The sequence below is a fragment of the Hemiscyllium ocellatum genome, chromosome 1 (genome assembly GCF_020745735.1).
Source record: "Hemiscyllium ocellatum isolate sHemOce1 chromosome 1, sHemOce1.pat.X.cur, whole genome shotgun sequence".
Lineage (NCBI taxonomy): Eukaryota > Metazoa > Chordata > Chondrichthyes > Orectolobiformes > Hemiscylliidae > Hemiscyllium > Hemiscyllium ocellatum.
In genome coordinates this window covers 2752102-2774675 of record NC_083401.1, presented here as the reverse complement: position 1 = coordinate 2774675, position 22574 = coordinate 2752102, and the positions used below count along the sequence as shown (strand labels likewise).

The window sequence follows — 22574 nt, the reverse complement described above, 5'->3', positions numbered from 1 at the left end:
AGTTGTTCCCAATCACTCTGAGCCTGTGGGACACTCAGTGGGGTGTCTGAAACACTGGGGCAGATGTTCCCAATCCCTATGAGTCAATGGGACACTCAGTGGTGTGGCTGAAACACTGGGCCAGTTGTTCCCAAATTCTCTGAGCCTGTGGGACACTCAGTGGAGTGTGTGAAACACTGGGCCAGCTGTTCCCAATCCCTCTGAGTCTGTGGGACACTCAGTGCTGAATCTGAAACACTGAGCCAGATGTTCCCAATCCATATGAGTCAATGGGACACTCAGTGGTGTGTCTGAAACACTGGGCCAGTTGTTCCCAATCACTCTGAGCCTGTGGGACACTCAGTGGGGTGTCTGAAACACTGGGGCAGATGTTCCCAATCCCTCTGAGTCTGTGGGACACTCAGTGCTGGGTCTGAAACACTGGGCCAGCTGTTCCCAATCCCTATGAGTCTGTGGGACACTCAGTGCTGGGTCTGAAACACTGGGCCAGTTGCTGCTGCCACATCCTCCTGGTTTGTCCCAGTGGAAGGTCACTAAAACGCTGCTGCAGAGTTTGTTGCAGTGTCCAGTGAATCCACCTCTCTCCTCTCCCCCTACCCCTTGCCCCCCTAGCCCTGTGTGAGCCTGAGGCCTCTCCAGGGATGGCCTTCCTGTGCTCTGTGTCCAACCACATGGAGCGGATCGAGAAAGCAGCTCATCCCCACCTTCTCCAGGACAACTCAGGCTGGGTCAAAAATGTTGGCCCAGCCAGTGGCACTGCCATGCTGCCATGGCCAGAGCAAGTTCAAGGTTCAGAGTGACCTCCTCCTGCTCAGGATTACTGTGTTTGTCTGTTCATTCTGCAGGAGGAGTTCACACTCTCTCCAATCACCAACTCCCTCGGTCAAAGCATCAAACAAAACCTCCTTACCCTCTCACCAGAATATCTCAGTCAAACCTTATCAATTGTCTAATTTGCAAGACGTAACCAACTTTCTTACATTCCTGATGCCTTTTGACATTGACTCTTGGGAAGTAACCACCACTAACTGGGCTAGCCTTCCTTTCCTGTCCCGAGTTGCCCTTGAGAAGGTGATGGAGAGCTGTCTCCTTGAACCACTGCAGTCGATTTGCTGTAGCACAAGGGGAAGGAACTCAAGGAGTTTCACCCGGTGACTGCCCAGCCAATCCCCTTCATTCCCCAAACTGAGAATCCCAACATGCAATGGGCAGCAATAAACCATAACCCTGGGTGTGGAAAGACATCATTCATCCATTCCCCAGACGGCAAAGCCCAGTGACTGAATGTGTGTGACATTTGAGAGGTTCATTGGAGAAGATTACTGACCTGTTATCTCTTCAGTAGTTGTCGGAGCCTCTATTGTGGGAATTGTAGCCGTGTGTGTTGTGGCAACTGTTGGAAAGGAACAAACAGAAACAATCTCAATGAATGTGGGACCCTGTTCCTGCATTGGTGTCTCGGGAGTGTGAGGGTCAGGCTGAGATGAGCCTTGTTGAAGATCAGAGTCTCTCAGGACAGTGTGACCCCATCAGTCTGAGCCCATGCTGATATCAGCACAATCCTTCCGAACACAGTGCAGCAGAATGTTCCCAATCCCTCTGAGTCTGTGGGACACTCAGTGGTGTGTCTGAAACACTGGGCCAGCTGTTCCCAATCCCTATGAGGCACTGGGACACTCAGTGCTGTGTCTGAAACACTGGGCCAGCTGTTCCCAATCCCTCTGAGTCTGTGGGACACTCAGTGGGGTGTCTGAAACACTGGGCCAGCTGTTCCCAATCCCTCTGAGTCTGTGGGACACTCAGTGGTGTGTCTGAAACACTGGGCCAGCTGTTCCCAATCCCTCTGATCCTGTGGGACACTCAGTGCTGGGTCTGAAACACTGGGCCAGCAGTTCCCAATCCCTTTGATCCTGTGGGACACTCAGTGCTGGGTCTGAAACACTGGGCCAGATGTTCCCAATCCCTATGAGTCAATGGGACACTCAGTGCTGGGTCTGAAAAACTGGGCCAGCTGTTCCCAATCCCTCTGATCCTGTGGGACACTCAGTGCTGGGTCTGAAATACTGGGCCAGTTGCTGCTGCCACATCCTCCTGGTTTGTCCCAGTGGAAGGTCACTAAAACGCTGCTGCAGAGTTTGCTGCAGTGTCCAGTGAATCCACCTCTCTCCTCTCCCCCTACCCCTTGCCCCCCTAGCCCTGTGTGAGCCTGAGGCCTCTCCAGGGATGGCCTTCCTGTGCTCTGTGTCCAACCACATGGAGCAGATCGAGAAAGCAGCTCATCCCCACCTTCTCCAGGACAACTCAGGCTGGGTCAGAAATGTTGGCCCAGCCAGTGGCACTGCCATGCTGCCATGGCCAGAGCAAGTTCAAGGTTCAGAGTGACCTCCTCCTGCTCGGGATTACTGTGTTTGTCTGTTCATTCTGCAGGAGGAGTTCACACTCTCTCCAATCACCAACTCCCTCGGTCAAAGCATCAAACAAAACCTCCTTACCCTCTCACCAGAATATCTCAGTCAAACCTTATCAATTGTCTAATTTGCAAGACGTAACCAACTTTCTCACATTCCTGATGCCTTTTGACGTTGACTCTTGGGAAGTAACCACCACTAACTTGGCCAGCCTTCCTTTCCTGTCCCGAGTTGCCCTTGAGAAGGTGATGGAGAGCCGTCTCCTTGAACCACTGCAGTCGATTTGCTGTAGCACAAGGGGAAGGAACTCAAGGATTTTCACCCAGTGACTGCCCAGCCAATCCCCTTCATTCCCCAAACTGAGAATCCCAACATGCAATGGGCAGCAATAAACCATAACCCTGGGTGTGGAAAGACATCATTCATCCATTCCCCAGACGGCAAAGCCCAGTGACTGAATGTGTGTGACATTTGAGAGGTTCATTGGAGAAGATTACTGACCTGTTATCTCTTCAGTAGTTGTCGGAGCCTCTGTTGTGGGAATTGTAGCCGTGTGTGTTGTGGCAACTGTTGGAAAGGAACAAACAGAAACAATCTCAATGAATGTGGGACCCTGTTCCTGCATTGGTGTCTCGGGAGTGTGACGGTCAGGCTGAGATGAGCCTTGTTGAAGATCAGAGTCTCACAGGACAGTGTGTCCCCATCAGTCTGAGCCCATGCTGATATCAGCACAATCCTTCCCAACACAGTGCAGCACAATGTTCCCAATCCCTCTGAACCTGTTGGACACTCTGTGGTGTGTCTGAAACACTGGGCCTGATGTTCCCAATCCCTATGAGTCAATGGGACACACAGTGGTGTGTCTGAAACACTGGGCCAGCTGTTCCCAATCCCTATGAGTCAATGGGACACACAGTGGTGTGTCTGAAACACTGGGCCAGCTGTTCCCAATCCCTATGAGTCTGTGGGACACTCAGTGCTGGGTCTGAAACACTGGGCCAGTTGCTGCTGCCACATCCTCCTGGTTTATCCCAGTGGAAGGTCACTAAAACGCTGCTGCAGAGTTTGTTGCAGTGTCCAGTGAATCCACCTCTCTCCTCTCCCCCTACCCCTTGCCCCCCTAGCCCTGTGTGAGCCTGAGGCCTCTCCAGGGATGGCCTTCCTGTGCTCTGTGTCCAACCACATGGAGCAGATCGAGAAAGCAGCTCATCCCCACCTTCTCCAGGACAACTCGGGCTGGGTCAGAAATGTTGGCCCAGCCAGTGGCACTGCCATGCTGCCATGGCCAGAGCAAGTTCAAGGTTCAGAGTGACCTCCTCCTGCTCGGGATTACTGTGTTTGTCTGTTCATTCTGCAGGAGGAGTTCACACTCTCTCCAATCACCAACTCCCTCGGTCAAAGCATCAAACAAAACCTCCTTACCCTCTCACCAGAATATCTCAGTCAAACCTTATCAATTGTCTAATTTGCAAGACGTAACCAACTTTCTCACATTCCTGATGCCTTTTGACATTGACTCTTGGGAAGTAACCACCACTAACTGGGCCAGCCTTCCTTTCCTGTCCCGAGTTGCCCTTGAGAAGGTGATGGAGAGCTGTCTCCTTGAACCACTGCAGTCGATTTGCTGTAGCACAAGGGGAAGGAACTCAAGGATTTACACCCAGTGACTGCCCAGCCAATCCCCTTCATTCCCCAAACTGAGAATCCCAACATGCAATGGGCAGCAATAAACCATAACCCTGGGTGTGGAAAGACATCATTCATCCATTCCCCAGACGGCAAAGCCCAGTGACTGAATGTGTGTGACATTTGAGAGGTTCATTGGAGAAGATTACTGACCTGTTATCTCTTCAGTAGTTGTCGGAGCCTCTATTGTGGGAATTGTAGCCGTGTGTGTTGTGGCAACTGTTGGAAAGGAACAAACAGAAACAATCTCAATGAATGTGGGACCCTGTTCCTGCATTGGTGTCTCGGGAGTGTGAGGGTCAGGCTGAGATGAGCCTTGTTGAAGATCAGAGTCTCTTAGGACAGTGTGACCCCATCAGTCTGAGCCCATGCTGATATCAGCACAATCCTTCCGGACACAGTGCAGCAGAATGTTCCCAATCCCTCTGAGTCTGTGGGAAACTCAGTGGTGTGTCTGAAACACTGGGGCAGAGGTTCCCAATCCCGAAGAGTCAATGGGACACTCAGTGGGGTGTCTGAAACACTGGGCCAGTTGTTCCCAATCACTCTGAGCCTGTGGGACACTCAGTGGGGTGTCTGAAACACTGGGGCAGATGTTCCCAATCCCTATGAGTCAATGGGACACTCAGTGGTGTGGCTGAAACACTGGGCCAGTTGTTCCCAAATTCTCTGAGCCTGTGGGACACTCAGTGGAGTGTGTGAAACACTGGGCCAGCTGTTCCCAATCCCTCTGAGTCTGTGGGACACTCAGTGCTGAATCTGAAACACTGGGCCAGATGTTCCCAATCCATATGAGTCAATGGGACACTCAGTGGTGTGTCTGAAACACTGGGCCAGTTGTTCCCAATCACTCTGAGCCTGTGGGACACTCAGTGGGGTGTCTGAAACACTGGGGCAGATGTTCCCAATCCCTCTGAGTCTGTGGGACACTCAGTGCTGGGTCTGAAACACTGGGCCAGCTGTTCCCAATCCCTCTGATCCTGTGGGACACTCAGTGCTGGGTCTGAAACACTGGGCCAGTTGCTGCTGCCACATCCTCCTGGTTTGTCCCAGTGGAAGGTCACTAAAACGCTGCTGCAGAGTTTGCTGCAGTGTCCAGTGAATCCACCTCTCTCCTCTCCCCCTACCCCTTGCCCCCCTAGCCCTGTGTGAGCCTGAGGCCTCTCCAGGGATGGCCTTCCTGTGCTCTGTGTCCAACCACATGGAGCAGATCGAGAAAGCAGCTCATCCCCACCTTCTCCAGGACAACTCGGGCTGGGTCAGAAATGTTGGCCCAGCCAGTGGCACTGCCATGCTGCCATGGCCAGAGCAAGTTCAAGGTTCAGAGTGACCTCCTCCTGCTCGGGATTACTGTGTTTGTCTGTTCATTCTGCAGGAGGAGTTCACACTCTCTCCAATCACCAACTCCCTCGGTCAAAGCATCAAACAAAACCTCCTTACCCTCTCACCAGAATATCTCAGTCAAACCTTATCAATTGTCTAATTTGCAAGACGTAACCAACTTTCTCACATTCCTGATGCCTTTTGACGTTGACTCTTGGGAAGTAACCACCACTAACTTGGCCAGCCTTCCTTTCCTGTCCCGAGTTGCCCTTGAGAAGGTGATGGAGAGCCGTCTCCTTGAACCACTGCAGTCGATTTGCTGTAGCACAAGGGGAAGGAACTCAAGGATTTTCACCCAGTGACTGCCCAGCCAATCCCCTTCATTCCCCAAACTGAGAATCCCAACATGCAATGGGCAGCAATAAACCATAACCCTGGGTGTGGAAAGACATCATTCATCCATTCCCCAGACGGCAAAGCCCAGTGACTGAATGTGTGTGACATTTGAGAGGTTCATTGGAGAAGATTACTGACCTGTTATCTCTTCAGTAGTTGTCGGAGCCTCTATTGTGGGAATTGTAGCCGTGTGTGTTGTGGCAACTGTTGGAAAGGAACAAACAGAAACAATCTCAATGAATGTGGGACCCTGTTCCTGCATTGGTGTCTCGGGAGTGTGAGGGTCAGGCTGAGATGAGCCTTGTTGAAGATCAGAGTCTCTTAGGACAGTGTGACCCCATCAGTCTGAGCCCATGCTGATATCAGCACAATCCTTCTGGACACAGTGCAGCAGAATGCTCCCAATCCCTCTGAGTCTGTGGGAAACTCAGTGGTGTGTCTGAAACACTGGGGCAGAGGTTCCCAATCCCGAAGAGTCAATGGGACACTCAGTGGGGTGTCTGAAACACTGGGCCAGTTGTTCCCAATCACTCTGAGCCTGTGGGACACTCAGTGGGGTGTCTGAAACACTGGGGCAGATGTTCCCAATCCCTATGAGTCAATGGGACACTCAGTGGTGTGGCTGAAACACTGGGCCAGTTGTTCCCAAATTCTCTGAGCCTGTGGGACACTCAGTGGAGTGTGTGAAACACTGGGCCAGCTGTTCCCAATCCCTCTGAGTCTGTGGGACACTCAGTGCTGAATCTGAAACACTGAGCCAGATGTTCCCAATCCATATGAGTCAATGGGACACTCAGTGCTGGGTCTGAAACACTGGGCCAGTTGTTCCCAATCACTCTGAGCCTGTGGGACACTCAGTGGGGTGTCTGAAACACTGGGGCAGATGTTCCCAATCCCTCTGAGTCTGTGGGACACTCAGTGCTGGGTCTGAAACACTGGGCCAGTTGCTGCTGCCACATCCTCCTGGTTTATCCCAGTGGAAGGTCACTAAAACGCTGCTGCAGAGTTTGTTGCAGTGTCCAGTGAATCCACCTCTCTCCTCTCCCCCTACCCCTTGCCCCCCTAGCCCTGTGTGAGCCTGAGGCCTCTCCAGGGATGGCCTTCCTGTGCTCTGTGTCCAACCACATGGAGCGGATCGAGAAAGCAGCTCATCCCCACCTTCTCCAGGACAACTCAGGCTGGGTCAAAAATGTTGGCCCAGCCAGTGGCACTGCCATGCTGCCATGGCCAGAGCAAGTTCAAGGTTCAGAGTGACCTCCTCCTGCTCGGGATTACTGTGTTTGTCTGTTCATTCTGCAGGAGGAGTTCACACTCTCTCCAATCACCAACTCCCTCGGTCAAAGCATCAAACAAAACCTCCTTACCCTCTCACCAGAATATCTCAGTCAAACCTTATCAATTGTCTAATTTGCAAGACGTAACCAACTTTCTTACATTCCTGATGCCTTTTGACATTGACTCTTGGGAAGTAACCACCACTAACTGGGCCAGCCTTCCTTTCCTGTCCCGAGTTGCCCTTGAGAAGGTGATGGAGAGCTGTCTCCTTGAACCACTGCAGTCGATTTGCTGTAGCACAAGGGGAAGGAACTCAAGGATTTACACCCAGTGACTGCCCAGCCAATCCCCTTCATTCCCCAAACTGAGAATCCCAACATGCAATGGGCAGCAATAAACCATAACCCTGGGTGTGGAAAGACATCATTCATCCATTCCCCAGACGGCAAAGCCCAGTAACTGAATGTGTGTGACATTTGAGAGGTTTATTGGAGAAGATTACTGACCTGTTATCTCTTCAGTAGTTGTCGGAGCCTCTGTTGTGGGAATTGTAGCCGTGTGTGTTGTGGCAACTGCTGGAAAGGAACAAACAGAAACAATCTCAATGAATGTGGGACCCTGTTCCTGCATTGGTGTCTCGGGTGTGTGACGGTCAGGCTGAGATGAGCCTTGTTGAAGATCAGAGTCTCTCAGGACAGTGTGTCCCCATCAGTCTGAGCCCATGCTGATATCAGCACAATCCTTCCCAACACAGTGCAGCAGAATGTTCCCAATCCCTATGAGCCTGTGGGACACTCAGTGCTGGGTCTGAAACACTGGGCCAGCTGTTCCCAATCCCTATGAGCCTGTGGGACACTCAGTGCTGGGTCTGAAACACTGGGCCAGTTGCTGCTGCCACATCCTCCTGGTTTGTCCCAGTGGAAGGTCACTAAAATGCTGCTGCAGAGTTTGCTGCCGTGTCCAGTGAATCCACCTCTCTCCTCTCCCCCTACCCCTTGCCCCCCTAGCCCTGTGTGAGCCTGAGGCCTCTCCAGGGATGGCCTTCCTGTGCTCTGTGTCCAACCACATGGAGCAGATCGAGAAAGCAGCTCATCCCCACCTTCTCCAGGACAACTTGGGCTGGGTCAGAAATGTTGGCCCAGCCAGTGGCACTGCCATGCTGCCATGGCCAGAGCAAGTTCAAGGTTCAGAGTGACCTCCTCCTGCTCGGGATTACTGTGTTTGTCTGTTCATTCTGCAGGAGGAGTTCACACTCTCTCCAATCACCAACTCCCTCGGTCAAAGCATCAAACAAAACCTCCTTACCCTCTCACCAGAATATCTCAGTCAAACCTTATCAATTGTCTAATTTGCAAGACGTAACCAACTTTCTCACATTCCTGATGCCTTTTGACGTTGACTCTTGGGAAGTAACCACCACTAACTGGGCCAGCCTTCCTTTCCTGTCCCGAGTTGCCCTTGAGAAGGTGATGGAGAGCCGTCTCCTTGAACCACTGCAGTCGATTTGCTGTAGCACAAGGGGAAGGAACTCAAGGATTTACACCCAGTGACTGCCCAGCCAATCCCCTTCATTCCCCAAACTGAGAATCCCAACATGCAATGGGCAGCAATAAACCATAACCCTGGGTGTGGAAAGACATCATTCATCCATTCCCCAGACGGCAAAGCCCAGTGACTGAATGTGTGTGACATTTGAGAGGTTCATTGGAGAAGATTACTGACCTGTTATCTCTTCAGTAGTTGTCGGAGCCTCTATTGTGGGAATTGTAGCCGTGTGTGTTGTGGCAACTGTTGGAAAGGAACAAACAGAAACAATCTCAATGAATGTGGGACCCTGTTCCTGCATTGGTGTCTCGGGAGTGTGAGGGTCAGGCTGAGATGAGCCTTGTTGAAGATCAGAGTCTCTCAGGACAGTGTGTCCCCATCAGTCTGAGCCCATGCTGATATCAGCACAATCCTTCCCAACACAGTGCAGCAGAATGTTCCCAATCCCTCTGAGTCTGTGGGACACTCAGTGGTGTGTCTGAAACACTGGGCCAGCTGTTCCCAATCCCTATGAGTCTGTGGGACACTCAGTGGTGTGTCTGAAACACTGGGCCAGCTGTTCCCAATCCCTCTGATCCTGTGGGACACTCAGTGCTGGGTCTGAAACACTGGGCCAGTTGCTGCTGCCACATCCTCCTGGTTTGTCCCAGTGGAAGGTCACTAAAACGCTGCTGCAGAGTTTGCTGCAGTGTCCAGTGAATCCACCTCTCTCCTCTCCCCCTACCCCTTGCCCCCCTAGCCCTGTGTGAGCCTGAGGCCTCTCCAGGGATGGCCTTCCTGTGCTCTGTGTCCAACCACATGGAGCAGATCGAGAAAGCAGCTCATCCCCACCTTCTCCAGGACAACTCGGGCTGGGTCAGAAATGTTGGCCCAGCCAGTGGCACTGCCATGCTGCCATGGCCAGAGCAAGTTCAAGGTTCAGAGTGACCTCCTCCTGCTCGGGATTACTGTGTTTGTCTGTTCATTCTGCAGGAGGAGTTCACACTCTCTCCAATCACCAACTCCCTCGGTCAAAGCATCAAACAAAACCTCCTTACCCTCTCACCAGAATATCTCAGTCAAACCTTATCAATTGTCTAATTTGCAAGACGTAACCAACTTTCTCACATTCCTGATGCCTTTTGACGTTGACTCTTGGGAAGTAACCACCACTAACTTGGCCAGCCTTCCTTTCCTGTCCCGAGTTGCCCTTGAGAAGGTGATGGAGAGCCGTCTCCTTGAACCACTGCAGTCGATTTGCTGTAGCACAAGGGGAAGGAACTCAAGGATTTTCACCCAGTGACTGCCCAGCCAATCCCCTTCATTCCCCAAACTGAGAATCCCAACATGCAATGGGCAGCAATAAACCATAACCCTGGGTGTGGAAAGACATCATTCATCCATTCCCCAGACGGCAAAGCCCAGTGACTGAATGTGTGTGACATTTGAGAGGTTCATTGGAGAAGATTACTGACCTGTTATCTCTTCAGTAGTTGTCGGAGCCTCTATTGTGGGAATTGTAGCCGTGTGTGTTGTGGCAACTGTTGGAAAGGAACAAACAGAAACAATCTCAATGAATGTGGGACCCTGTTCCTGCATTGGTGTCTCGGGAGTGTGAGGGTCAGGCTGAGATGAGCCTTGTTGAAGATCAGAGTCTCTTAGGACAGTGTGACCCCATCAGTCTGAGCCCATGCTGATATCAGCACAATCCTTCCGGACACAGTGCAGCAGAATGTTCCCAATCCCTCTGAGTCTGTGGGAAACTCAGTGGTGTGTCTGAAACACTGGGGCAGAGGTTCCCAATCCCGAAGAGTCAATGGGACACTCAGTGGGGTGTCTGAAACACTGGGCCAGTTGTTCCCAATCACTCTGAGCCTGTGGGACACTCAGTGGGGTGTCTGAAACACTGGGGCAGATGTTCCCAATCCCTATGAGTCAATGGGACACTCAGTGGTGTGGCTGAAACACTGGGCCAGTTGTTCCCAAATTCTCTGAGCCTGTGGGACACTCAGTGGAGTGTGTGAAACACTGGGCCAGCTGTTCCCAATCCCTCTGAGTCTGTGGGACACTCAGTGCTGAATCTGAAACACTGAGCCAGATGTTCCCAATCCATATGAGTCAATGGGACACTCAGTGGTGTGTCTGAAACACTGGGCCAGTTGTTCCCAATCACTCTGAGCCTGTGGGACACTCAGTGGGGTGTCTGAAACACTGGGGCAGATGTTCCCAATCCCTCTGAGTCTGTGGGACACTCAGTGCTGGGTCTGAAACACTGGGCCAGCTGTTCCCAATCCCTATGAGTCTGTGGGACACTCAGTGCTGGGTCTGAAACACTGGGCCAGTTGCTGCTGCCACATCCTCCTGGTTTGTCCCAGTGGAAGGTCACTAAAACGCTGCTGCAGAGTTTGTTGCAGTGTCCAGTGAATCCACCTCTCTCCTCTCCCCCTACCCCTTGCCCCCCTAGCCCTGTGTGAGCCTGAGGCCTCTCCAGGGATGGCCTTCCTGTGCTCTGTGTCCAACCACATGGAGCGGATCGAGAAAGCAGCTCATCCCCACCTTCTCCAGGACAACTCAGGCTGGGTCAAAAATGTTGGCCCAGCCAGTGGCACTGCCATGCTGCCATGGCCAGAGCAAGTTCAAGGTTCAGAGTGACCTCCTCCTGCTCAGGATTACTGTGTTTGTCTGTTCATTCTGCAGGAGGAGTTCACACTCTCTCCAATCACCAACTCCCTCGGTCAAAGCATCAAACAAAACCTCCTTACCCTCTCACCAGAATATCTCAGTCAAACCTTATCAATTGTCTAATTTGCAAGACGTAACCAACTTTCTCACATTCCTGATGCCTTTTGACGTTGACTCTTGGGAAGTAACCACCACTAACTGGGCCAGCCTTCCTTTCCTGTCCCGAGTTGCCCTTGAGAAGGTGATGGAGAGCCGTCTCCTTGAACCACTGCAGTCGATTTGCTGTAGCACAAGGGGAAGGAACTCAAGGATTTACACCCAGTGACTGCCCAGCCAATCCCCTTCATTCCCCAAACTGAGAATCCCAACATGCAATGGGCAGCAATAAACCATAACCCTGGGTGTGGAAAGACATCATTCATCCATTCCCCAGACGGCAAAGCCCAGTGACTGAATGTGTGTGACATTTGAGAGGTTTGTTGGAGAAGATTACTGACCTGTTATCTCTTCAGTAGCTGTCGGAGCCTCTATTGTGGGAATTGTAGCCGTGTGTGTTGTGGCAACTGTTGGAAAGGAACAAACAGAAACAATCGCAATGAATGTGGGACCCTGTTCCTGCATTGGTGTCTCGGGAGTGTGAGGGTCAGGCTGAGATGAGCCTTGTTGAAGATCAGAGTCTCTCAGGACAGTGTGACCACATCAGTCTGAGCCCATGCTGATATCAGCACAATCCTTCCCAACACAGTGCAGCAGAATGTTCCCAATCCCTCTGAGTCTGTGGGACACTCAGTGGTGTGTCTGAAACACTGGGCCAGTTGTTCCCAATCACTCTGAGCCTGTGGGACACACGGAGGAGTGTCTGAAACACTGGGCCAGCTGTTGCCAATCCCTCTGAGTCTGTGGGACACTCAGTGCTGAATCTGAAACACTGAGCCAGATGTTCCCAATCCCTATGAGCCTGTGGGACACTCAGTGGTGTGTGTGAGACACTGGGCCAGCTGTTCCCAATCCATCTGAGTCTGTGGGACACTCAGTGCTGGCTCTGAAACACTGGGCCAGCTGTTCCCAATCCCTATGAGTCTGTGGGACACTCAGTGCTGGGTCTGAAACACTGGGCCAGCTGTTCCCAATCCCTATGAGTCTGTGGGACACTCCGTTCTGTGTCTGAAACACTGGGCCAGTTGCTGCTGCCACATCCTCCTGGTTTGTCCCAGTGGAAGGTCACTAAAACGCTGCTGCAGAGTTTGCTGCAGTGTCCAGTGAATCCACCTCTCTCCTCTCCCCCTACCCCTTGCCCCCCTAGCCCTGTGTGAGCCTGAGGCCTCTCCAGGGATGGCCTTCCTGTGCTCTGTGTCCAACCACATGGAGCAGATCGAGAAAGCAGCTCATCCCCACCTTCTCCAGGACAACTCGGGCTGGGTCAGAAATGTTGGCCCAGCCAGTGGCACTGCCATGCTGCCATGGCCAGAGCAAGTTCAAGGTTCAGAGTGACCTCCTCCTGCTCGGGATTACTGTGTTTGTCTGTTCATTCTGCAGGAGGAGTTCACACTCTCTCCAATCACCAACTCCCTCGGTCAAAGCATCAAACAAAACCTCCTTACCCTCTCACCAGAATATCTCAGTCAAACCTTATCAATTGTCTAATTTGCAAGACGTAACCAACTTTCTCACATTCCTGATGCCTTTTGACATTGACTCTTGGGAAGTAACCACCACTAACTGGGCCAGCCTTCCTTTCCTGTCCCGAGTTGCCCTTGAGAAGGTGATGGAGAGCTGTCTCCTTGAACCACTGCAGTCGATTTGCTGTAGCACAAGGGGAAGGAACTCAAGGATTTACACCCAGTGACTGCCCAGCCAATCCCCTTCATTCCCCAAACTGAGAATCCCAACATGCAATGGGCAGCAATAAACCATAACCCTGGGTGTGGAAAGACATCATTCATCCATTCCCCAGACGGCAAAGCCCAGTGACTGAATGTGTGTGACATTTGAGAGGTTCATTAGAGAAGATTACTGACCTGTTATCTCTTCAGTAGTTGTTGGAGCCTCTATTGTGGGAATTGTAGCCGTGTGTGTTGTGGCAACTGTTGGAAAGGAACAAACAGAAACAATCTCAATGAATGTGGGACCCTGTTCCTGCATTGGTGTCTCGGGAGTGTGAGGGTCAGGCTGAGATGAGCCTTGTTGAAGATCAGAGTCTCTCAGGACAGTGTGTCCCCATCAGTCTGAGCCCATGCTGATATCAGCACAATCCTTCCCAACACAGTGCAGCAGAATGTTCCCAATCCCTCTGAGTCTGTGGGACACTCAGTGGGGTGTCTGAAACACTGGGCCAGATAATTTTGAATGACTTGGCCAGCTGAAGGATTTTCACCCAGTGACTGCCCAGCCAATCCCCTTCATTCCCCAAACTGAGAATCCCAACATGGAACGGGCTGGAATAACACATAACCCTGACTGTGGAAAGACCATTCATCCATTCCCCATACGGCAAAGACCATTGATTGAATGTGTGTGACATTTGAGAGGTTTGTTGGAGAAGATTACTAACCTGTTGTCTCTTCAGTAGTTGTCGGAGCCTCTGTTGTGGGAATTGTAGTAGTGGGTGTTGTGGCAACTGTTGGAAAGGAACAAACAGAAACAATCTCAATGAATGTGGGACCGTCCTCCCTCTATCCTCCCTATCCTGCTGCCCTCCCTCTATCCTCCCTATCCTGCTGCCCTCCCTCTATCCTCCCTATCCTGCTGCCCTCCTTCTATCCTCCCTATCCTGCTGCCCTCCCTCTATCCTCCCTATGCTGCTGTCCTCCCTCTATCCTCCCTATCCTGCTGCCCTCCCTCTATCCTCCCTATCCTGCTGTCCTCCCTCTATCCTCCCTATCCTGCTGTCCTCCCTCTATCCTCCCTATCCTGCTGCCCACCTTCTATCCTCCCTATGCTGCTGCCCTCCTTCTATCCTCCCTATGCTGCTGTCCTCCCTCTATCCTCCCTATCCTGCTGCCCTCCCTCTATCCTCCCTATGCTGCTGTCCTCCCTCTATCCTCCCTATCCTGCTGCCCTCCCTCTATCCTCCCTATGCTGCTGTCCACCTTCTATCCTCCCTATCCTGCTGCCCTCCTTCTATCCTCCCTATCCTGCTGCCCTCCTTCTATCCTCCCTATGCTGCTGTCCTCCCTCTATCCTCCCTATCCTGCTGCCCTCCCTCTATCCTCCCTATCCTGCTGCCCTCCTTCTATCCTCCCTATGCTGCTGCCCTCCTTCTATCCTCCCTATGCTGCTGCCCTCCCTCTATCCTCCCTATCCTGCTGCCCTCCCTCTATCCTCCCTATGCTGCTGCCCTCCTTCTATCCTCCCGATCCTGCTGCCCTCCCTCTATCCTCCCTATCCTGCTGCCCTCCTTCTATCCTCCCTATCCTGCTGCCCTCCTTCTATCCTCCCTATGCTGCTGTCTTCCCTCTATCCTCCCTATCCTGCTGCCCTCCCTCTATCCTCCCTATCCTGCTGCCCTCCTTCTATCCTCCCTATGCTGCTGCCCTCCTTCTATCCTCCCTATGCTGCTGCCCTCCCTCTATCCTCCCTATCCTGCTGCCCTCCTTCTATCCTCCCTATGCTGCTGCCCTCCTTCTATCCTCCCTATGCTGCTGCCCTCCTTCTATCCTCCCTATCCTGCTGCCCTCCTTCTATCCTCCTTATCCTGCTGTCCACGGTCTGTCCTCCCTATTCTGTTGTCCTTCTTCTATCGGCTTCACTCTGCTGTCTTTTCTCTGGTTTGTCATTTTCTTTTTTAGTTCTTTTCCCTGGACAGCCACCTTTTGATTGAGATGGTTTCTGAGATTTCTTTGAGCATTAAATGTTTTTTTCTTCAGATGGCAGTTGCTGTCATTTTTTCCCCCCCAACATTGTACTCTCTCAATGGTCCCCTGTTGGCAATACAATAAATTCAGACTCAATTGGGTTTTGTTAACCTGGGCATCATTTAAATTAATTTGTTTAAATTTCAATTGTTGTCAAAACAGCAACCAAATCTCAGGTATCCAGTTAACAGCCACTCGTTACATGCATCTATTGTGGAGCCGCCTGTGTTTTAGCTGTTCTGGACCCTGGGAGCTACGGCTATACTTTAACTTGAGAAATACATTTTCCATCAACAAGTGACCATGCACTCTTTCATCTTTGGAACAAATCTAACAGAGCTGGACAGTTTGGACACTGGGAGGGTGTTTCCCTGGATTGGGGAGACTAGAATCAGGATCACAGTGCCAGGATACAGGGGAGACCAATTTCAGAATGAGGTCAGATGTCACATGACACCAGGTTATACTCCAACAGGTTAATGTGAAATCACAAGCTTTCGGAGCACTGCCCCTTGGTCAGGTGGAGTCATGTTCACCCCAGTCCAGCATCTCCACAATTAAGGATGAGACAAGGACAGAATTCTTCACTCAAAGGGCAGTGAAAATGTGGAATTCTCTCTCACAGAAGGCCATGTGAGACAAGGCACTGAATACAAACAGAGAGAGAGTGTGACAGAGAGATTTCTCCATTTTAAAGTCTTCAAGGAGTATAGGGAGAAAAGGCAACATTGCATATTTATCCTTCCAGAACCAGGCATGATGTTATTGAATGGTACAGCAGGCTCAAAAGGCCGAATGGGCTACTCCTGTTCTGCCCAGTTCTTGTCGCCCTACTATCAGAAAGATATGGGAGGTTTTGGAGAGGGAGCAAAGACTGTTTACCAGGATGCTGCCTGGACTGGCTTGCCTTACATGGAGAGGTTGACTGAGCTCCAACCTTTGTCTCTGGAGAGAAGGAGGAAGAGAGTGACCTGATCGAGGTGTACAAGGTAATGAGAGGAACAGATGGAGTCAATAGACAGAGACATTTCCCCAGGGTAGGATTGACTGGTACGAGGGGTCATAGTTTGAAGATATCAGGAGGACGGTATTGAGGGGACATCAGAGGTAGGTTCTTTACGCAGAGAGTTGTGAATGCATGGAATGCATTGCCAGTGGTGGTGGTGGGAGCAGAGTCATTAGGGACATTTAAGCAACTGCTGGACATGCACATGGACGGCAGTGAATTGAGGGGGGCGTAGGTTAGATTGCATTATTTTACATTTGGATTAATCCTTGGCACAACATCATGGGCCGACGGGTTTGTTCTGTGCTGTACATGTCTATGTTCTATGTTCTATGTCCTGTTCCTTGTCTGTATGTTTCCCCAATGCAGTTACAGAGAGCGAGCCAGGGTTTTAACCCAGTGACACTGAGTGAGCACTGAGACATTGTTGACATTTGAGAGGTTTGTTGGAGATTATGTTGTTGAGAATGTGTGTTTGAGAGGTTTGTTGGAGAAGATTACTAACCTGTTGTCTCTTCAGTAGTTGTCGGAGCCTCTGTTGTGGGAATTGTAGTAGTGGGTGTTGTGGCAACTGTTGGAAAGGAACAAACAGAAACAATCTCAATGAATGTGGGACCCTGTTTCTGCATTGGTGTCTCGGGAGTGTGAGGGTCAGGCTGATCGGAGCTACATAGAACATAGAACAATACAGCGCAGAACAGGTCCTTCAGCCCTCGATGTTGCACCAAACTGTGAACTCTCCTCAGCTCGTCCCCTGCACGATCCCATCATCATCCATATGCTTATCCAAGGATTGTTTAAATCTCCCTAATGAAGACAGGGAACACAATAATGAGTTAACTACATTATCAGGCCAGGCATTCCACGCCCTTACGACTCTCTGAGTAAAGAACCTGCCTCTGACATCTGTCTTAAATCTATCACCCCTCGATTTGTATCTATGCCCCCTTGTACAAGCTGACGTCACCATCTTAGGAAAAAGACTCTCACTGTCCACCCTATCTAATCCTTTGATTATCTTGTATGTCTCTATCCAATCCCCTCTTAGCCTTCTTCTTTCCAATGAGAACAGACCCAAGTCTCTCAGCCTTTCCTCATAAGACCTTCCCTCCAGACCAGGCAACATCCTGGTAAATCTCCTCTGCACCTTTCCCAATGTTTCCACATCCTTCCTGTAATATGGTGACCAGAACTGTACACAATATTCCAAGTGAGGCCGCACCAGTGTTTTGTATAGTTGCAGCACGATATTGTGGCTCCGGAACTCAATCCTTCCACTAATGAAATCTTATGCCTTCTTAACAGCACTATCAACATGGGTGGCAACTTTCAGGGATCTATGTACATGGACACCAAGATCCCTCTGCACATTCACACTACCAACAATCTTTCCATTGACCCAGTATTCTGCCTTCCTGTTATTCTTCCCAAAGTGCATCACCTCACATTTAGCTGCATTGAACTCCATTTGCCACCTCTCAGCCCGATTCTGCAGTGTATCCAAGTCCCCCTGCAACCTGTAACATTCTTCCACACTGTCCACTACTCCACCGACTTTAGTATCATCTGCAAATTTACTAATCCATCCACCTATACCTGCGTCTAAGTCATTTATAAAAATGACAAACAGCAGTGGTCCCAAAACAAATCCTTGTGTCACACCACTAGTAACTGGACTCCAGGCTGAATATTTTCAACAACCACCACTCGCTGCCTTCTTTCAGAAAGCCAGTTTCTAATCCAAACTGCTAAATCACCCTCAATCCCATGCCTCTGCATTTTCTCCAACAGCCTACCATGTGGAACCTTATCAAAGGCTTTACTGAAGTCCATGTATAACACGTCAACTGCCCTACCCTCATCTACATGCTTGGTCACCTTCTCAAAAACTCAATGAGGTTTGTGAGACACGACGTGCCCTTGACAAAATCATGTTAACGATCTGAAATCAAATTGTTGCTTGCTAGATGATTATAAATCTCTCTAATAATCCTTTCCAAAATGTTTCCTAAAACAGAAATAAGGCTCACTGGTCTATAATTACCTGGTTCATCTCTACTGCCCTTCTTGAACAAGGGCACTGCATTTGTATTTCCTCCAGTCCTCAGGTACTAAACCTGTAGACAATGACAACTCCAAGACCAAAGCCTAAGGCTCTGCTATCACCTCCCTAGCTTCCCAGAGAATCCTCAGATAAATCCCATCCGGCCCAGGGAACTTGTCTGCTTTCACTCCTTCTAGAATTGATCACACCTGTTCGTAACTAAGCTCGATCCTTTCTAGTCTAATATTCTTCTCCTGTACAATATTCTCCTTGTCCCGAGTGAACACCGATGAGAAATGTTCGGTTAGCACCTCTCCAATCTCCACAGGGTCCACACTCAACTTCCCACTCCTGTCTTTGATTGGCCCTATTCCTATCCTAGTCATCCTTTTATTCCTCACATACCTATAGAAAGCTTGAGGGTTCTCCTTTATTCTTTTTGCTAAAGACTGCTCGTGTCCTCTCTTTGCTCTTCCTAACCCTCTCTTTAAATCCTTCCTCGCTGATCTGTAACTCTCCATCGCCTCATCTGAACCATCTTGTCTCATCAACACAGAAGCCTCCTTCTTCTGCTGAACAAGAGATACAATTTCTGTAGTAAACCATGGTTCCCTTACCTTATCACTTCCTCCCTGCCTGACAGGGACAGACCTATCAAGGACACGCAATATCTGTTCCTTAAACCAGCTCCACATTTCCAATAAACCCATCCCCTGCATTTTGCTCCCCCATTCGATGCATCCTAATTCTTGCCTAATCGCATTATAATTGCCCTCGCCCCATCGATAACTCCTGACCTGTGGCATGTACCTATCCCTTTCCATCGCTAAACTAAATGTAACTGAATTATGGCCACTCTCTCCAAAGTGCTCACCTATAACTAAACCAAACGCCAGGCCTGGGTCATTCCCAAGCACCAGACCCAGTGTGGCCTCCCTTCTTGTCGGCCCTTCGACATCCTGTGTCAGGAAACCCTCCTGTACACATTGGACACAAACTGATCCATCCGACATACTGGAGTTATAGCATTTCCAGTCAATGTTGGGGAAGTTAAAGTCCCCCCATAATGATCATCCTGTTCCTGTCACTCCTACCCAGGTTAATGTTGCTAATCCTCTCTTCCACCTCCCTGGAACTCTGCGGAGGCCTATAAAAAACTCCAAGCAGTGTGACCTCTCCTCTCCTGTTTCTAACCTCAGCCAACACTACCCCAGTAGGTGAGTCCTCATCAAAAGTTCTCTCAGCCACCGTTATACTGTCCTGACTAACAAGGCCACACCTCCCCCTCTTTTACTGCCTTGCCTGTTCTTAATGAAAGATCTAAACCCTGGAACCTGCAGCATCCATTCCTCACCCTGCTCTATCCATGTCCCTGAAATGACCACAACATTGAAGTCCCAGGTACCTATCCATGCTGCAAGCTCACCTACCTTATTCCGGATACTTCTGGTGTTGAAGTAGACACACTTCAAACCACTTCGCTATCTGCCAGCACATTCCTGTGACCCTGAAATCCTGTCCCTGTCCTTCCTACTCTCATCCTCCTGTGCACTGCAGCTACCCCTCCAGTTCCCAGCCCCCTGCTGAGCTAGTTTAAACCCACCCGAATAGCACCAGCACATTTCCCACCCAGGATATTAGTACCCCTCTGGTTCAAGTGAAGACCGTCCTGTTTGTACAAGTCCCACCTTCCCCAGAATGAGCCCCAGTTATCCAAGTGCCTGAAACCCTCCCTCCTGCACCATCCTTGCAGCCACGGGTTCAGCTGATATCTCTCCCTATTCCTTGTCTCACTATCACATGGCACCGGTAACAATCCAGAGATAACAACAACTCGGTTTGTTCTAGCTCTCAGCTTCCACCCTAGCTCCCTGAAATCCTGCCTTACATCCCTATCCCTCTGTCTACCTATGTCGTTGGTACCTACATGGACAACGACTTGAGGCTGGTCACCCTCTCCCTTCAGGATCCCAAAGATACGACCCGAGACATCACGGACCCTGGCACCTGGAATGCAACACACCAAACGCGAGTCTTGTTCGTTCCCTACAAACATTCTATCTGAACCTCTAATTATTGAGTCCCCAATGACTAACACTCTCCTCCTTTCCCTCCTTCCCCTCTCTGCAACAGGGACAGGCTATGGGCCCAATTTTAAATCTCCTGGGTGCAGATGACCTTGGGAAAGGATCTCTTGAACGGCATCACTGGTTCCTGATGCCATCCTTTTATTCATTTCCAGGATACGATGGTCACTGGATGGGCCTGCATTTATTGCCTGTCCCTAATTGCCCTTGAGAAGGTGACGGTGAGCTGCCTTCTTCAACTCCCATTGGCTGGAGGGATCCCTTTGATAAGGTCCCACATAACAGGCCAGTGGGTAAAATTAAGGCACCTGGGACAAGGGTAATATCTTGAAATGTGTTGGGATGTGGCTGACAAACTGGAAACAGGGCGTTGGAATAATTGGGTCTTTCTCGGAGTAGCAGCCAGTGCCTGGTGGGGTACCACCTGGATCTCTGCGGGGCACCAGCTATTCACAATATATGCACATGATCTGGATGATATTTGGGAAGTCTGGATGTACAAAGGGTGTCCTTGTGCACCACTTAATGACAGTAGACAGCTACAGGCACAGCCAAGCGCTGAGGAAGGTACATTGTATATTGTCCTTCAGGGCAAGAGGATCTGAGTTCAGAGGTCGGGATGTCTTGCTGCAGTTATACAGGGCCTTGGGGAGAGCACAGCTGGAGGGTTGTGTGCAGGGTTGGTCTCCCCCAGCTATGAGAGGACAGACCTGCTGTAGAGGGAGTGCAGGGAGGGTCACTAGATTGAATGTTATAAATGACCATGATAAGTGCGTACGTGGATGAGTTTGTAAATTTGCCGATGACACTAAGATCGGTGGAGTAGTGGACAGTGCGGAACAATGTTATGGATTTCAGATGGATTTTGGTAAGCTGCATCATGGGATGAGAGGTGGGAAATAGTGTTTAATGTGGAAAAGTGTGAGGTGATTCACTTTGGAAGGAGTAACAGGAATAAAGTATCCCGGGCTAATGGCAATGACTCTTGGTCCTGCAGATGAGCAGCGAGATCCCGGTGTCCATGTACATTGATCCCTGAAATATACACCCAGGTTGATAGGGTTGTCAAGAATGCCTACGGTGTGTTAGCTTTTATTCGTAGTGGTAGTGCATTTCAAAGCCACGAGGTCAGGCTGCAGCTGTAAATACTCTGTTACAGCCATCCCTGGAGTATTGCGTACTGTTAGGTTACCACATTATAGGGAGGATGTGGAAGTTTTGGAAAGGGTTCAGAGGAGATTTACTAGGATGTTGCCTGGTATGGAGGGAAAGTCTCATGGGGAAAGGCTGAGGGGACTTGAGGCTGTTTTCAATGGAGAGAAAAAGGTTGAGATGTGACCTAATAGAGACATACAAGATAATCAGAGGGTTAGATAGGGTGGACAGTGAGAGCATTCTTTCCTCACGTGGTGATGGATAGTATGAGGGGACATAGTTTTAAATTAAGGGGTGATTGATCCAGGACAGATATCACAGTTACGTTCTTCACTCAGAGATAGTAAGGGCATGGAATGATGTGCCTGCAACAGTTGTAGACTCCCAACTTTAAGGGTATTTAAATAGTCATTGGATAAACATGGCAATGATAATGGAAGAGTGTAGATTAGATGGACTTCAAACTGGTTTCACATATCGGCACAAAATCGAGGGACGAAGGCCCTGGACTGCACTGTAACGTGCGATGTTCTATGGTACGGAGGATGGCAGGGCAGTCCCAGGTGGAGAGATTGGTTGTACTCCCCCTGTATTCAGTGGAGTTGGATTTAAACTCTTTCACAGGGTTGGACAGACTGGATACAGGGAGTTTGTTCTCTTTGGTTGGGGAGACTAGAATCAGGATCACAGTGCCAGGATACAGGGAAGACCATTTTCAGAATGAGGTCAGATGTCACATGACACCAGGTTATACTCCAACAGGTTAATGTGAAATCACAAGCTTTCGGAGCACTGCCCTTTGGTCAGGTGGGGACATGTTCACCCCAGTCCACAATCAAAACAATCAAGAATGAAACAAGGAAGGCATTTTTCACACAAATGGCAGTGAAAATGTGGAATTCTCTGTCACAGAAGGCCATGTGAGACAAGGCACTGAATATATACAGAGAGAGATTGAGATTTCTCGATTTTAAAGTTGTCAGGAGCATGGAGAGAAAAGGCAATATGGCGTTTTGATCCTTCGAGAACCAGGCACAATGATATTGAATGGTACAGCAGGCTCGAAAGGCCAAATGGCCTACTCCTGCTCCTTGTCTGGATCTTTCCCCAATGCAGTTAGGGAGAGAGCCAGGG

At 50.2% G+C, this 22574-nt stretch overlaps 1 protein-coding gene across 1 annotated transcript in view; it reads right to left on the bottom strand.

The window, feature by feature from the left end:
- Positions 1-1319: 1319 nt before the first annotated feature.
- Positions 1320-22574, bottom strand: part of LOC132817359 (mucin-2-like) — a 198453-nt gene continuing 177198 nt past the window's right edge. Inside the window, exons 12-22 of the mRNA XM_060827773.1 lie at positions 16660-16725; positions 13846-13911; positions 13313-13378; positions 11792-11857; positions 10088-10153; positions 8811-8876; positions 7595-7663; positions 5952-6017; positions 4248-4313; positions 2910-2975; positions 1320-1393 (exon numbers count right to left, since the gene is read on the bottom strand). Of these exons, the coding sequence (XP_060683756.1) occupies positions 1320-1393; positions 2910-2975; positions 4248-4313; positions 5952-6017; positions 7595-7663; positions 8811-8876; positions 10088-10153; positions 11792-11857; positions 13313-13378; positions 13846-13911; positions 16660-16725 (737 nt within the window). The remainder of the gene's footprint in view (positions 1394-2909; positions 2976-4247; positions 4314-5951; positions 6018-7594; positions 7664-8810; positions 8877-10087; positions 10154-11791; positions 11858-13312; positions 13379-13845; positions 13912-16659; positions 16726-22574) is intronic.